At 47.0% G+C, this 13,065-nt stretch overlaps 1 protein-coding gene across 4 annotated transcripts in view; it reads right to left on the reverse strand.

The window, feature by feature from the left end:
• Positions 1–13,053, reverse strand: part of NEO1 (neogenin 1) — a 165,859-nt gene extending 152,806 nt beyond the window's left edge. For all 4 annotated transcript variants that reach the window (XM_084816935.1, XM_084816934.1, XM_084816933.1 and 1 more), the window contains exon 1: positions 12,175–13,053. In XM_084816935.1, coding sequence (XP_084673061.1) covers positions 12,175–12,316 — 142 coding nt within the window. In that variant the 5' untranslated portion in view covers positions 12,317–13,053. The remainder of the gene's footprint in view (positions 1–12,174) is intronic.
• Between the last annotated feature and the right edge of the window lie 12 nt (positions 13,054–13,065).

Here is a 13,065-nt window from a genome sequence, read left to right on the forward strand (position 1 = left end):
AAAAGTCCTACAACTCCCAGCATTCCCCAGCCAGCTATGATGTAGGACATTTTTTCTGTCTAAACATGCATAGAATTGCATTCTCAGTCAGCAAGTGAACTGAGGACAACTCCTGATGAATTCAGACCACCAACACACTCTGGGAGCCTTCTCCTACCAGCCCCAGTCTCTTCACCACCTCAGAGGGCACAACCCCAGTCTGGCAGTAACCCATGAGCACCATGTTCCACCATCACAACAACAAGGGTGGAAACTCATTAACTGGCAGCAGTTTGCTTGAAGGCCCCCCGCCCCCATTCTCTCTCTTCCTTAATAGCTGTGACATCTGGGCCTGTCTCATTTTAAGTATTTATTTATTTCATTTCATTTCTATACCACCCAGTAGCCGAAGATCTCTGGGCAGTTCACAAAAATTAAAACCAACAAGCACACAGTAAAACAATATAAAATATAAAAACATTAAAACATTAAAACCACAACTCTACCCAGATACCATTGGCAGCTGCTGGTGGGGATGGGGAAAATGTGTGCTGTCATGACATCAGGATTCAGTGTAAGCTGTCTTACTCATCACAAGAGGATAGCAGGGCCCGGAAGGGGCAGCGGGGAGAGGGACTGACACAGGGCTGCCATTTCAGACAGCAGCCATGTGTTCTTGGTAATGTGCAGCTAAACATCACCTTTTGCGCATTCCCTCAGGTAGGCACTTCCTCTGCCCTGTCAGTACAGCTCTTTGCCTCAAACCCCAACATTAGAACTCTACAGAATCCACTAGGTTCTCTGTCCCTGCCTGGGAGCAACTTTTATAGGGAGGGATGATGTGTTGGTATGTCCAGCCATCACTGCTGCTGCATCACTTCTAGTTCAGCTAATTGCAATGTGGAGATGCTGGAGAGCTCCCTATAGCGTGGCTACTAAAGACTGCCACACTAGTTGCTTTCAACAACTACAATCAGTTTGTGGAAACAATCAATATGAAATATATATATATATATATATATATATATATATTATATATCAATACACTGTACAAGTTAGCAGTACTGATGATGCTCCACCAAATCCATCTGCCTTATTTTCACACAAAAGGCCACAGAGCTATAACAGCTAAAGATGCTGTCCACACTTTGAATGTCCCCTCAATGGTTCAAAAAGCTTGTTTCCCCTAGAGTTGTGCCACAAGCAAGACTCATGGTGTACTTTGGATTATGTCACTGCTTCACATTAACAGTGTGGGTGGGATGGAATTTAGAAGCCACTCACTGAGAGTATCTAGCAAGAAGAGGATCTGGTCCCTACCACAAATTTCTTCTAATATTCCTGGCTGTAGCTATCAAAAGAACAGAACCTCTGCAATATGACAGAGCTGGGTATCATCAGACCTATATAATGGTTATACATGACCTCATAATTGCAAGCAAAAAAACCCAAACAGGCCTAGAGCATACAAGCAGAAGCTCCACAGTTTGTTAGTGCCTTGATGCAACTTGAAGGATTTCATAACCCAATGGCTTTCTTTCAAGGCTACTGGGAAACTATGATGAAGAACTTGAAATATTTGCTGCGGGAAAATAAAAAGGGGTCTATTTAAGGGGTCTGTTCCAATTAAAGCATCTGCACCAAATCCTGACAGCGGCCATGGAAATAGTGGATTTTGAAGACTACATGGGACTCTTTTTACTAGGATTAATGGCATGCCCATATGAAAAAAAATCTAGTTATACTTCAGAACGTGTCTGATAGAAAAAGCTTCAAGTGAAGCTGGATAATGCCCTACTGTAAATGAATTTGTTGTGCATAGTACTAGACATTACTGATCTAAAATTGGGATATGGGGAGGACAGTTTCATGAAAGGCTTCATCAGAATTGAAGAAAGGCAGCCCTTTCTGGCAGTTTTTCAGGGAACAGTGCAAACGGGATGAAAAATCCTTGAAAAATCCCAGATCATCCATGTAGTTAGTACTAGAAACACTGCCCTCACTTTAATAACATTCATTTGCCCTTAGTGATGTCAGCACATAATTAAACCTAACTACAAAGCATTGTGACATCACCTGTAGAATATGATCCCTGACTGGAAGCAATAAAACAAGGAAGGATGAAGCAGGGGGAAGGGGAAACAGCAAGAGACAAAACACAGTGGCTGTGACATTTACAAAAAAAAGACAGAAAACACCCTTAAACCTGAAGCGTCCCCCCCCCCGCTTACTTTTCCTACAAAAACAAACCCTAGAGGAAAAATAAGGTCAGAACTCATAGCCACTATAGAAAGTGTGTGTTTTTCATGTTCAGCTTGGAAAACTAAAAATCCAATTTGGCGATTCTCCTGGCCTACTGACATCAAAACTATTTGATGGTCAATAGACAGAGCTGACATACCATTTTAATGTACATTGTTATTCTAGACAAGAAAATATATTTGCTCTAAGTGTCTGAGTCCACTGTCTTATTTTGTAAAATATAGTGGATCTTAAAGAGCCTTCTGATGTGAAAAGGGTTTCTGATTTAAGAAGGCTCCCTACAAACATGTCAGACTATATTTTACGCATCAGGGCACTTTTCTACACCAAATAGTAGAGGTTTCATCCATAGGCTTTATGACTTAACCTAAAGGTATTTGGGGGTACTTCTAAGTGACAAAATAAGCACATTAAAACGGCCATCCAAATGTAATCAATATGCGGATGACACACAGCTCTACCTCTCGTTCAAATCTTCACCAAGGATGGCCGTGGAATCCCTGTCCAAATGTCTGGAGACAGTGAGTGGCTGGATGGGAAGGAATAAGCTGAACCCTGACAAGACCGAGGTACTTTTGGTGGGAGACAAGAGGAGGCTGAGGGATGCTGACCTGGTGTTGAATGGGGTACGGCTACCCTTGGAAGACCAGATCCGCAGCCTGGGGGTCATTTGGACTCCCAGCTGTCCATGGAGGCTCAGGTGTCAGTTGTGAGCCGGACAGCGCTGTATCAACTCCATCTGATACGGCGGCTGCACCCCTTCCTTCCCGACCATCTGCTCCCATCGGTAGTACATGCCCTGGTCTCCTCTCGTTTAGACTACTGTAATGCGCTCTACGTGGGGTTACCCTTGAAGACGGTTCGGAAACTGCAGCTGGTACAGAACGCGGCAGCTCGCCTGATTAAAGGCAGCCGCCGGCAAGATCACATCACTCCAGTGCTGAAGGAGTTGCACTGGTTACCAGTTGTTTTCCAGGCCAAATTCAAGGTGTTGGTTTTGACCTTTAAAACCCTATATGGCTCCGGCTCAGCCTACCGCAAGGAGCGCCTCCAGCAACACCAGACAGGCCGCTTAACAAGATCAGCCTCAGATGGCCTTCTCTCTGTCCTATCAGCCAGGACAGCTAGACTGGTGGGGACGAGGGAGAGGGCATTTTCTGTGGTGGCCCCCACTCTGTGGAACTCCCTCCTTAGGGAACTCCGCCATGCCCCCTCTTTAATGAGCTTCCGCTGTACATTAAAAATGTGGTTGTTCAGGCAAGCATTTGGGGTGGGTTAGGGTGTTTTAGAAAATGTTTTTACTGTATACATTTGTTTTAAACTGTTTTATTATATACTTTGTACATCGCCCAGAGTGGCTGGGTGACCAGCCAGATGGGTGATTAATAAATTTAATAAATAAATGAAGGAAGGCAGGCAGGCAGGCAGGCAGGAAATGTTGTACTTCTGACAAACAAAAATCACACAGCCTCTCGCTCTTGACTAGGACTAGGCTAATTTCTGCCTAGCTCTAGTCAGCTCCCCACCCCCAGAATGCCCATGATCCACTGACGTGTTTTAAATTTACAAAGCGAAAGCATATCTTCAGGACCTCTTAACTATTAAGGTATAACTAGTGGGAGACAAGGACAGACTACGGGGACCAACTCATTGATTAAAAAACTAGTAAGAAGCACATCAGGTTTGACAGACAAGGGAATAATGGAGAATTCCCATCTTGTCTCCGGTCACCGAGGGCATTGCATCAGGCAAAGCATAGAGCAGAGACAGGCCTGCTCATTCAAATCTGGTCCTGTCCCATTGCCTCTAATAAATATCTCCCTCAGCAACACCCAAACAATCCTAGTTTAGAGGATGCAATGAAGCATCAGAAACACACTGCCTCTTCCCAATCAAGCCCATTCAACATAACCCTGCCCTAGATTCCATTTCTAGCTCTTAGGGGGTGACAGAATGTTGAAAGTGTTGGGATCTCTCTGTTTGTTTTTTACATATAGATTAGCAAAACACCTATAATGCCTATCCTTATGGGAAGTGTTCTTTGTCCTCAAAAGCTGGTCACTCAATGTAGAGCCGGAAGACAAGTTTCACCCTCACTGCAACAGTGCCCCCAAGCAAAACAGCTGACTTCCCCCTCCCCATACGGTGAATGGCAACCGAAACTTATGGGACAAAGCCAAGGGATGCACTAAGGGTGGGTGCCCTTACTGACCCAGGCACTGATAATCAAGTCTACATCTATTGTAGAACCCCCACCTCTTCATCAGCATAGCCTCAGTCTGTGTTGCGTATGACAGAATGTTTGGAATTTACCTCTACATCTACTAAAAGGATAATCAAGTTGGACATGTGGAAGAGGAGAGTTTCAGTCCTTCACCTCACTTCCACTCCACAATGCTACTCATCTCATCCACTAGCTTGGCTCCATTTGTTATAATGGCAACAAACACAGTGATGACTGATAGTGGGAAAAAGAATTCTTCCACCAGTCTCCCATCCTCCTCTACTTTACTGATACCACTGAGGAACAAGGGAAAAAACTTGGAGTGCTCAGCCTCCATGACATGATAAACCCCCATCTTGTCCTTTGGGCAAATGACAGCAACAACCCAAACAGTAAGGGACATTAGGATATGAGCCCCAAACCACATAGCTCCAGTAATCTACTGTCCTTTGCTGCCTCAGCATTCCTCAAGTGCTATCTTACAACAGTTGCCAGGTACTACTTTAGTTTAAGAGCCATTGTTAACTGTCTTGACTGAAATCAAGAGCTATTTTTGAGGGGAGCAATCTGGAGAGAAGGAGCCACTGGAACCCAGTCAACCGGCTTCTCCCACTTCCTAGACACACACAGGACCAGAACCAATTCTTGTTGGAGATCATTAGGAAAGGAATAAACGATAAAACTGCTAATATCATAATGCCCATATACAAATCTATGGTGCAAATCTTGGAATACTGTGTACAGTTCTGGTAACCTCAACTCAAAAAAATATTATACAGCTGAAAAACGTGCAAAAAACAATAAAGAAACCAAGATGATCAACAGACTGGAGCAACTCTCATACGAGGAAAGGTTATAATTTGGGGGGCTTCTTAGCTTAGAAAAAAGGCAGGTAAGGGGGGACGTGATAGAGGTGTACAAAATTAAGTATGGTGTGGATAGAGAAAAGTTTTTCTCCCTCTCTCATACTAGAACCCAGGATCATCTAAAGAAGCTGAGTGGTGGGAGTACCAGGATAGACAAAAGAAATTACTTATTCACAATGTACAGCTAAACTATGGCATTCGTCACCACAAGATGTAGTGTTGGCCACCAACTTGGATGGTTTAAACAGGGATTAGACAAATTCATGAAGGATAACACTATCAATGGCTACTAGGCATGATGGCTATACCTAACCTCCAGTATTAGCCAGAATGCCTCTTTATACCAGTTGTTGCGGATCTTGACTGTGGGGGTGCTATTGCACTCATGTCCTGTTTGTGGTTTTACCAGAGGCATCTAGTCAGCAATGGTGTGAACAGATTGCTGGACTAGAGGGGGATTGTCAGGGTGGAAAATGAGCCAATAGAGCCCCAGAGCAGTTCTGATTCTGAGGCGGAACAGCAATCCGTGGGAGGAGCTCGCTCATCTCTCACAAGCACAGCAGCTGGCAGAGATTCCTCCTGCCAGCATTCCTGGGATAGATAGTGACCCTGGCAGTGAGAGCACGCTGGAGGGGGGCTTGCTGGACGCATGGCGCAGACGCAGGGAGCGACGACAGATGGAGGGCGCCGAAAGGAGGCGTAGCGCTCGTTTGGCACGCAAACAACGGTCACGTCCCAAGGACCCAAGGGAAAGAGGGAGGATCTCTCCCTAGCCCATAAGTTCAGGGACTTCCCGTGATTCTCCTTCAAACGAGGACCAACTGCCTTACCTGGAGCTTAGGCTACTCAACTATCTTTCCCCAGTGCTGTTCCTTGCTTTGGCACTAGCTACTAGTATTCTGAAAGAGTCATAAAGTAATAAAGGAATAAAGGCTCAGAAAGAATTCCTCGTCGTCTGTGTCCTGAGTTGGCTATTGGTGGGTACTGCAAGAGGCAACTAGGGCGCTCCTGACAAGGATTTAGTCTGATCCAGCATGGCTTATCTTATGTTCTTCAGAAGGGACCATTAGCTATTGGCCTGAACTTTTATGCTCTCCTGGGTCTAAGGAAGGTCTTTTCAGGAGTAGTCATACTATCACCTCGTTTAAAAAAGCTGGAACTAGCCCTACTCTAACAAGGAATTTACCACCTCCTAGACCCAGCAAGCCAGCAGAGGCAAGGTTCAAACATGCAAGTTATTGACTGGACTTGGTGATTTTTATCCTCAAACAGTATCATAAACATGTCACAGCTTGCTACCAAGGGTTCCATGACATCTCCTACCCAAACAGATTGCAAGAGACCCCCAAACCACATGTATCATGTAAAGTCTTAAGTTATTACAGGGTCACTTAACCATTTTGAGATACACTTAATGCCCCTCATTCTGAAGGAAAGGTGTATAGAACTTCAATGTCAACTGGGTATTTAGGCTACCAGGTTTCAGCTTCCTGGGTGGCCTAGAAATTCCTTAACCATTTTAGAGTATGAATTGAGTCTTTTTTCTTTTTTCCTTTTGAGAGAGAAAGGTCCCATTTCCAAATATTTTTTAAAATTGAGTACAACAATGACCATATCGCAGTAAAGACAAGGTGCTTGAGCAAGCAGTTGCCAGCCAGTGCCAGGCACTCTTGGATGAAACTGATTTCTGAAACTAAAAACCATGGCCTAGTTTTGTCCCTGAAACTGCTTTGGTCACCCTGTCAGGTAGGGCAACCACTGACTCTCTTAGAACTCTCGGTGGCTTTCAGTACCATCAACCATGGCATTCTTCTGTAGAGGCTAACTGGGTTAGGGGTGAGTGGCATGCTCTCCACTACTTCCACTCTATGACCTTAACTGGACAGAGACAGACTGGCTTCAGTAATCCATATTCTAGTAATTCCACATTTGAATTAGTGTAATGCATTGTACATGGGGCTGCCTTTGAAAACAGTCTGGAAATTTCAGCTGATACAAAATATGGCATTACGAATATACTAGGCCAATACTTCGTATTCACGAGCTCCCAATCCATTTGCAGGTCTATCTCAAAGTCCTGGTTCTGACCTTTAAAGGACATCAAAGTTTGGGACCTTGTACCTACCTGAACCTTAATATCATCATAATCATAAGGCCTTCTCAGAGTGCCCCTGTCTAGGGAACTATGATGCATGGCTACAAGGGCCTTTTTAGTAGTCTTCTCCCTGTGGTGGAATGACCACCCCACAGTGGCCTACCTGGCACCTACTCTAATGTCTTTTCAGCATCAGACAAATATTTTTTTTTTTTAGTTTTCTAAGGCCTTTTAAACTATGTTGTGGTTTTAGCTCTATAGGTTTCTAATCCCTCTGCTCTCTGCTTTTAGGAACAATCCTATCAGCATAGGCGGCCGCCTCCAAACTCGGAGGTGACCACCTATCCAATGCAAGGTGGGCAGAGCATGGAGGGGATCTTCTCCTCTGTGCTCTGGCCGCCCTGCATTCGTGGCTAGACAGCCAATTTGGACTGTCTAGCCGTGGGACTTTGGAGGGGGGAGGCCAGACAATGCATAGGAAGCATCGTACTGGCACTTCTGCACTCCCCACCCCGCCCCTGGGAAAGCTTGCTTTTGCCCTGCTCCATGCTGCTCTTCCAGGTTTGGAGCCTGGGGACGATCCACGCCACCTATGAGGCGACGAGGGAGGAGAGGCAGTTTTCCAGGAACGAACCTCGGAGCACAGGCTCCAAGGTCAGTTCCTGAAAACCGAACCATCTATGACCATCTAGCCGCTGTCTAGCAGCCATAGGATTGTGTCCTTAACTGTTCCAGCTCTGTTTTAATTGACTCTTCTGATTTTATTGTTGTGCTTTTGTTTCTTAAATTATACATTTCTTGTAACTTGATTGTTATTTTTATGTTGGAGGCCACCCAGAAGACTTGTTATAGAAAAACATATAAATAATGTAAATAAATCGTAAATAGCCCAAGACATCCTGATTACTATAAATGTCTCCTTTTCAGACTCGTGTAAAACCCATCCCAGAACCGTGTAACTCAAAATGTGCCCCTAAATGGTTAAGGCTGAGTTTCACAAAGTTCTGTTAGCCATGGCACGTTTTTCTGAATTAAAACTGAAGACACACTTCACTCTTCTACCCAAAAAATTTTTTTTTTGAATGTGTAAGAATAATTACCCACCTTCAGAAAAGCCCACCACCCTGTGTTTCTGCATGTCAGTCATCTGTAGGTGACTCCAGATTGGAAGGAGACAAAGTCAAATGAGTGACTTATTCAGAGTCAACAGGCAGCCTACCTCCAAGGGCAGGCAATTCTGCTACATGAGACACAATTGGTTCATTCAGTCACTGCAAATTCAATGAAACAATAGAACTGTCTACCTCCCAGGAAGTCTAATTGGAGGAAGAGACACCCAGAGCAGTGATTCATGCAGCACAACACTAACCTCCTCCACAGGACTATGCACTGAGGCTCATGGGAGCTTGTACTGAAAATATGTCTTGCAAAACACTAGCTGTTTGCTCATGGCACACAATTTTTTTTATTTTATTATTAAATTTATTAATCGCCCATCTGGCTGGTCACCCAGCCACTCTGGGCGATGTACAACATACAATAAAAACAGTTTAAAACAATAAAATTCTACAATAAAAACATTTTCTAAAATACCCTAACCCACCCCAAATGCTTGCCTGAACAACAACGTTTTTAATGCATGACGGAAGCTCATTAAAGAGGGGGCATGACGGAGTTCCCTAGGGAGGGAGTTCCACAGAGTGGGGGCCACCACAGAAAAGGCCCTCTCCCTCGTCCCCACCAGTCTAGCTGTCCTGGCTGATGGGACAGAGAGAAGGCTATCTGAGGCTGATCTTGTTAAGCGGCCTGTCTGGTTCTGCTGGAGGCGCTCCTTAAGATAGGCTGGGCCGGAACCATATAGGGTTTTAAAGGTCAAAACCAACACCTTGAATTTGGCCCGGAAAACAACTGGTAACCAGTGCAACTCCTTCAGCACTGGAGTGATGTGATCTTGCCGGCGGCTGCCTTTAATCAGGCGAGCCGCCGCGTTCTGTACCAGCTGCAGTTTCCGAACCGTCTTCAAGGGTAACCCCACGTAGAGCGCATTACAGTAGTCTAAACGAGAGGAGACCAGGGCATGTACTACCGATGGGAGCAGATGGTCGGGAAGGAAGGGGCGCAGCCGCCGTATCAGATGGAGTTGATACAGCGCTGTCCAGCTCACAGCTGACACCTGAGCCTCCATGGACAGCTGGGAGTCCAAAATGACCCCCAGGCTGCGGACCTGGTCTTCCAAGGGTAGCCGTACCCCATTCAACACCAGGTCAACATCCCCCAGCCTCCTCTTGTCTCCCACCAAAAGTACCTCGGTCTTGTCAGGGTTCAGCTTCAGCCTATTCCTCCCCATCCAATTTTGAAGTTACTGCTTGTGGGTACTTCCAGGACACCCAGAAAGGTGACAATTGGGATACATATTCCCCCATTTTTACATTTGAGTAGTCAAAACTTGGGGCAAGAAGTTTCCCTCATAAGAGAGACCAGCATTCCAGCACAGAGCAAGCCAAGCTGAACACAGGATGGAATGTTGGACTGTAGGAATTCCATTGGCTTTTCATACATTTCACTCACGCTTTGATTTGGAGATGGGCAACTTCATGGAGCAGCCAGGAACATGAATCTATGTTTCCAAAATACTAGCATTATCTAGCCTACAGATATTACCACCTATGGAAAGTTCTGCTTATAAAATTATTCTCATAGTCCTAGGCCACTGATAAAAGAAAGTCCTCTTAAATTGGTTTAACTCATACAACTACACCCACATCTCTTTTCCCACTCCAGAACGTCTTTCCAATACACTTCCACCCACATCTAAACTTGAAACTTGTTAGTAAGATGAACCACATCATAAGACATGATCTAGATACAATGTTTTACAAAATTTAAAATTGTATTATTTACCCCAGTTCTTTGTAGCCTTGTAATCCTTCAAGACATTTCCCAAAACAATCAACTTGTTATTTATGGTGAATAAATCAGCCTTCTCCAATGTGGTGACAGAATACAAGCTACTATAGTCAGCTTTCCTGGTGTGCACACCCTGGACATTGCCAAAATGTGTTCAGCTATCTTTTCTACTACCTCTCATTTTGTTCAGATTCACATTAAATTGTTTCAGCAATAGCCCATAACCACAGGATATACATTTATGGCAGAATATTAAGCACACCAAAGAAGTTGAACAAAACTACAAACATAATAGGTGGGAGATAAGATCAACAAAAAATGTCAAATGCAATCACAACTTTCTTCCTAGTGCCAGATATTGAACAATAGTGGTGGGAAATGTATTTTGCAGTGCTTCTGAGAATAAGATTTTTTGAACAATAAAAAAAAATCAACTGGTTAATTTTCTACTTTTTACTTAATATCAGTTTTCCCAAATGCAAACCCATGACTGTAAAACAGCAGCTTCATATAGTGTATGGCTGTAATTTAATTCACTACTCATGAAAGTACAGGCAGCACACTAACTGCCCATATAAACACAATCAGATTGAAAACCTATGTAAGCTTACCTAGGAATAAGCTCCATGGAGCACAGTGGAATTTACTGGAGTAAACATGCACAGAATCACACTGCACATCCCATTGATGTCAGTTGGGTATAACTGAATACCACTGAATCCAACAGAACTTACGCATGCTTAACATTTATGGAATTGCATCTGATATGGTTTCCACCAGCAAAAATACAGCTGTGGACAGTGGGTTGATGGTTTTCTGACAGTCAACCACATGCACCAAAGGTTCAGCTCCTTTCCCTTTAAATTTCAAGAGATTTCCTCTCACCAAATTCAATCACTGCAGAGGAGGAGGGTTGTTCTTGGTGAAGCATTCATTGATGAATACGGAACTGAGAGAATGGTTTTGCAGGGGCTCCCCTCTCCTTCCTGTACAGCACAGTAGATGGCACGAGTAAGTTGTTGTAACTGCCTACTACGGAGGTGTGCAGTGGCCTCTACTGGTACATGAAACGTGTCCAATACGACTCTTACAAGTGGAACGGATCTTCTCCCACCATCACCACAGCCGCAAGGGGGTAAAGGGGAGAAAAGTGCCTTTAAATATCCAGGAACAGATTTATGTCGGAGAGCCCCCTTTTCTAAGCCTCTCATATTCTCTCTCTCACTCACACATACGCACGGACACACACACACACACACACACAGAGCTGCCTGGATCTCCAAGTCCCCTTTCACTACTCTAGCGACAAAAGCCCCCGCCTAAAACACACACGCAACTGCAAAGGTGAAGCCAGAGGGGGGAAATCACTGCCCATTCCTAGCGGGCTGCGCAAGGCCGCTGTCTGCTGCCGCTGCAGCAACAGCTCCTCCACATCCAATCTATAAACAAGACTCCCTCTGCTCAGAGGCGTGCAAGACAAGACCCCGCTTGTTTGTTTGTTTGTGGTTTGGGGAGGGGGATTCCGCCCGCTCCCCCGCCCCTGGCATAAATTATAAATGCAAAAGGAAAGACACCGGGCGCGCACACACGCGCCCTGCCGCCGGGAGAGCCAAGCCCCTCCGTGGCCCTCGGCCACCGCGGTTTATCGGAACTCGACGCAGCAACAGCAGCCCTTCCCCACGACGTGCCAGCGGGAACCCCCCCCCCCCCGACACTCCTCACCCCACGCGGGGAAACGCCGAGCCGCTTTAAATTAAGGGGGGGGGCACAAGTCCAGGCGCGCGCAGGCTCTTCCCCCCTCCCCTCCCCTCCCCTCCCCTCCGCCGGCCTGAGGGGCTCACCTGCGGGCGGGAGGTTCTGCTGCGGCGAGGAGCTGCTCCTGGCGGCGGCGGCGGCGGCGGCGCTCGACTCGGGGCGCTGCCCGAAGAGAAGCACGACCCAGAGGGAGCCGAGGAGAAGCCGCCGAGCTCCCCGCGCCGCCATCGCTCGCCCCCTCGAACAGCGACGATAGGGAGGGGAGGGGAGGGGAGGGGAGGGGGGGGGCCCGGCGGCGGCGGCGGCGGCGGCGGCCCCTTCCCCCGGCAGCACCTCCTCCTCAGCCGCCTCAGTCACAGGTCCCTCTCTCTCTCTCTCTCTCTCTCTCTCTCTGAGGCGCCCCGAGAATAAACGCCCACACGGAAGGAGGGCGAGGAGGAGACGGTTGTGGCGGCCGCACACACGACGCTCGCCGGGTTACTCCATGGCGGGTCGGTCCCACCGCCGGGCTCCTGCTCTCGCTCCTCTCTCTCTCTCTCTCTCTCTCTCTCATACACACACGCACGCACACACAACATACATAGATATACACACAGCCGCCGCCGCGGCGGCAGGAGGAGCAACAGCCTGGCTGGCTGGCTGGCTCTCACACGCGCGTGCGCGCGCGCTCCTCTCCCTCCCCTCACGCGACCAACCGCCCTCCTTTCCCCCCCTCGCGCAGCCCGCGCGCGCCCCTCCGGCCGTCGTCGGCCGAGCGCGCGCGGAGCTGAGCTGAGCTGACAGAATTCCAGAGGAGGGACACAACGGAGGGGGGAGTTGGCGGAGCGTAAGGAAGAGTGGGCGAGCGGCCGGCAGGCCGGCCGTCCGTGCGTGCGCGCGCAGCTCCCTACGCCACGCGAGCCTTGGCGCGGAGAAGCGGCAGCCGCGCTGTCACCTCGTTCTTCCCACTTCCCCCCCCCACACACACACACTTTTCC

The sequence above is a fragment of the Heloderma suspectum genome, chromosome 11 (assembly GCF_057233095.1).
Source record: "Heloderma suspectum isolate Gila_16-S chromosome 11, 16-S_ref, whole genome shotgun sequence".
Taxonomy (NCBI): Eukaryota; Metazoa; Chordata; class Lepidosauria; order Squamata; family Helodermatidae; genus Heloderma; species Heloderma suspectum.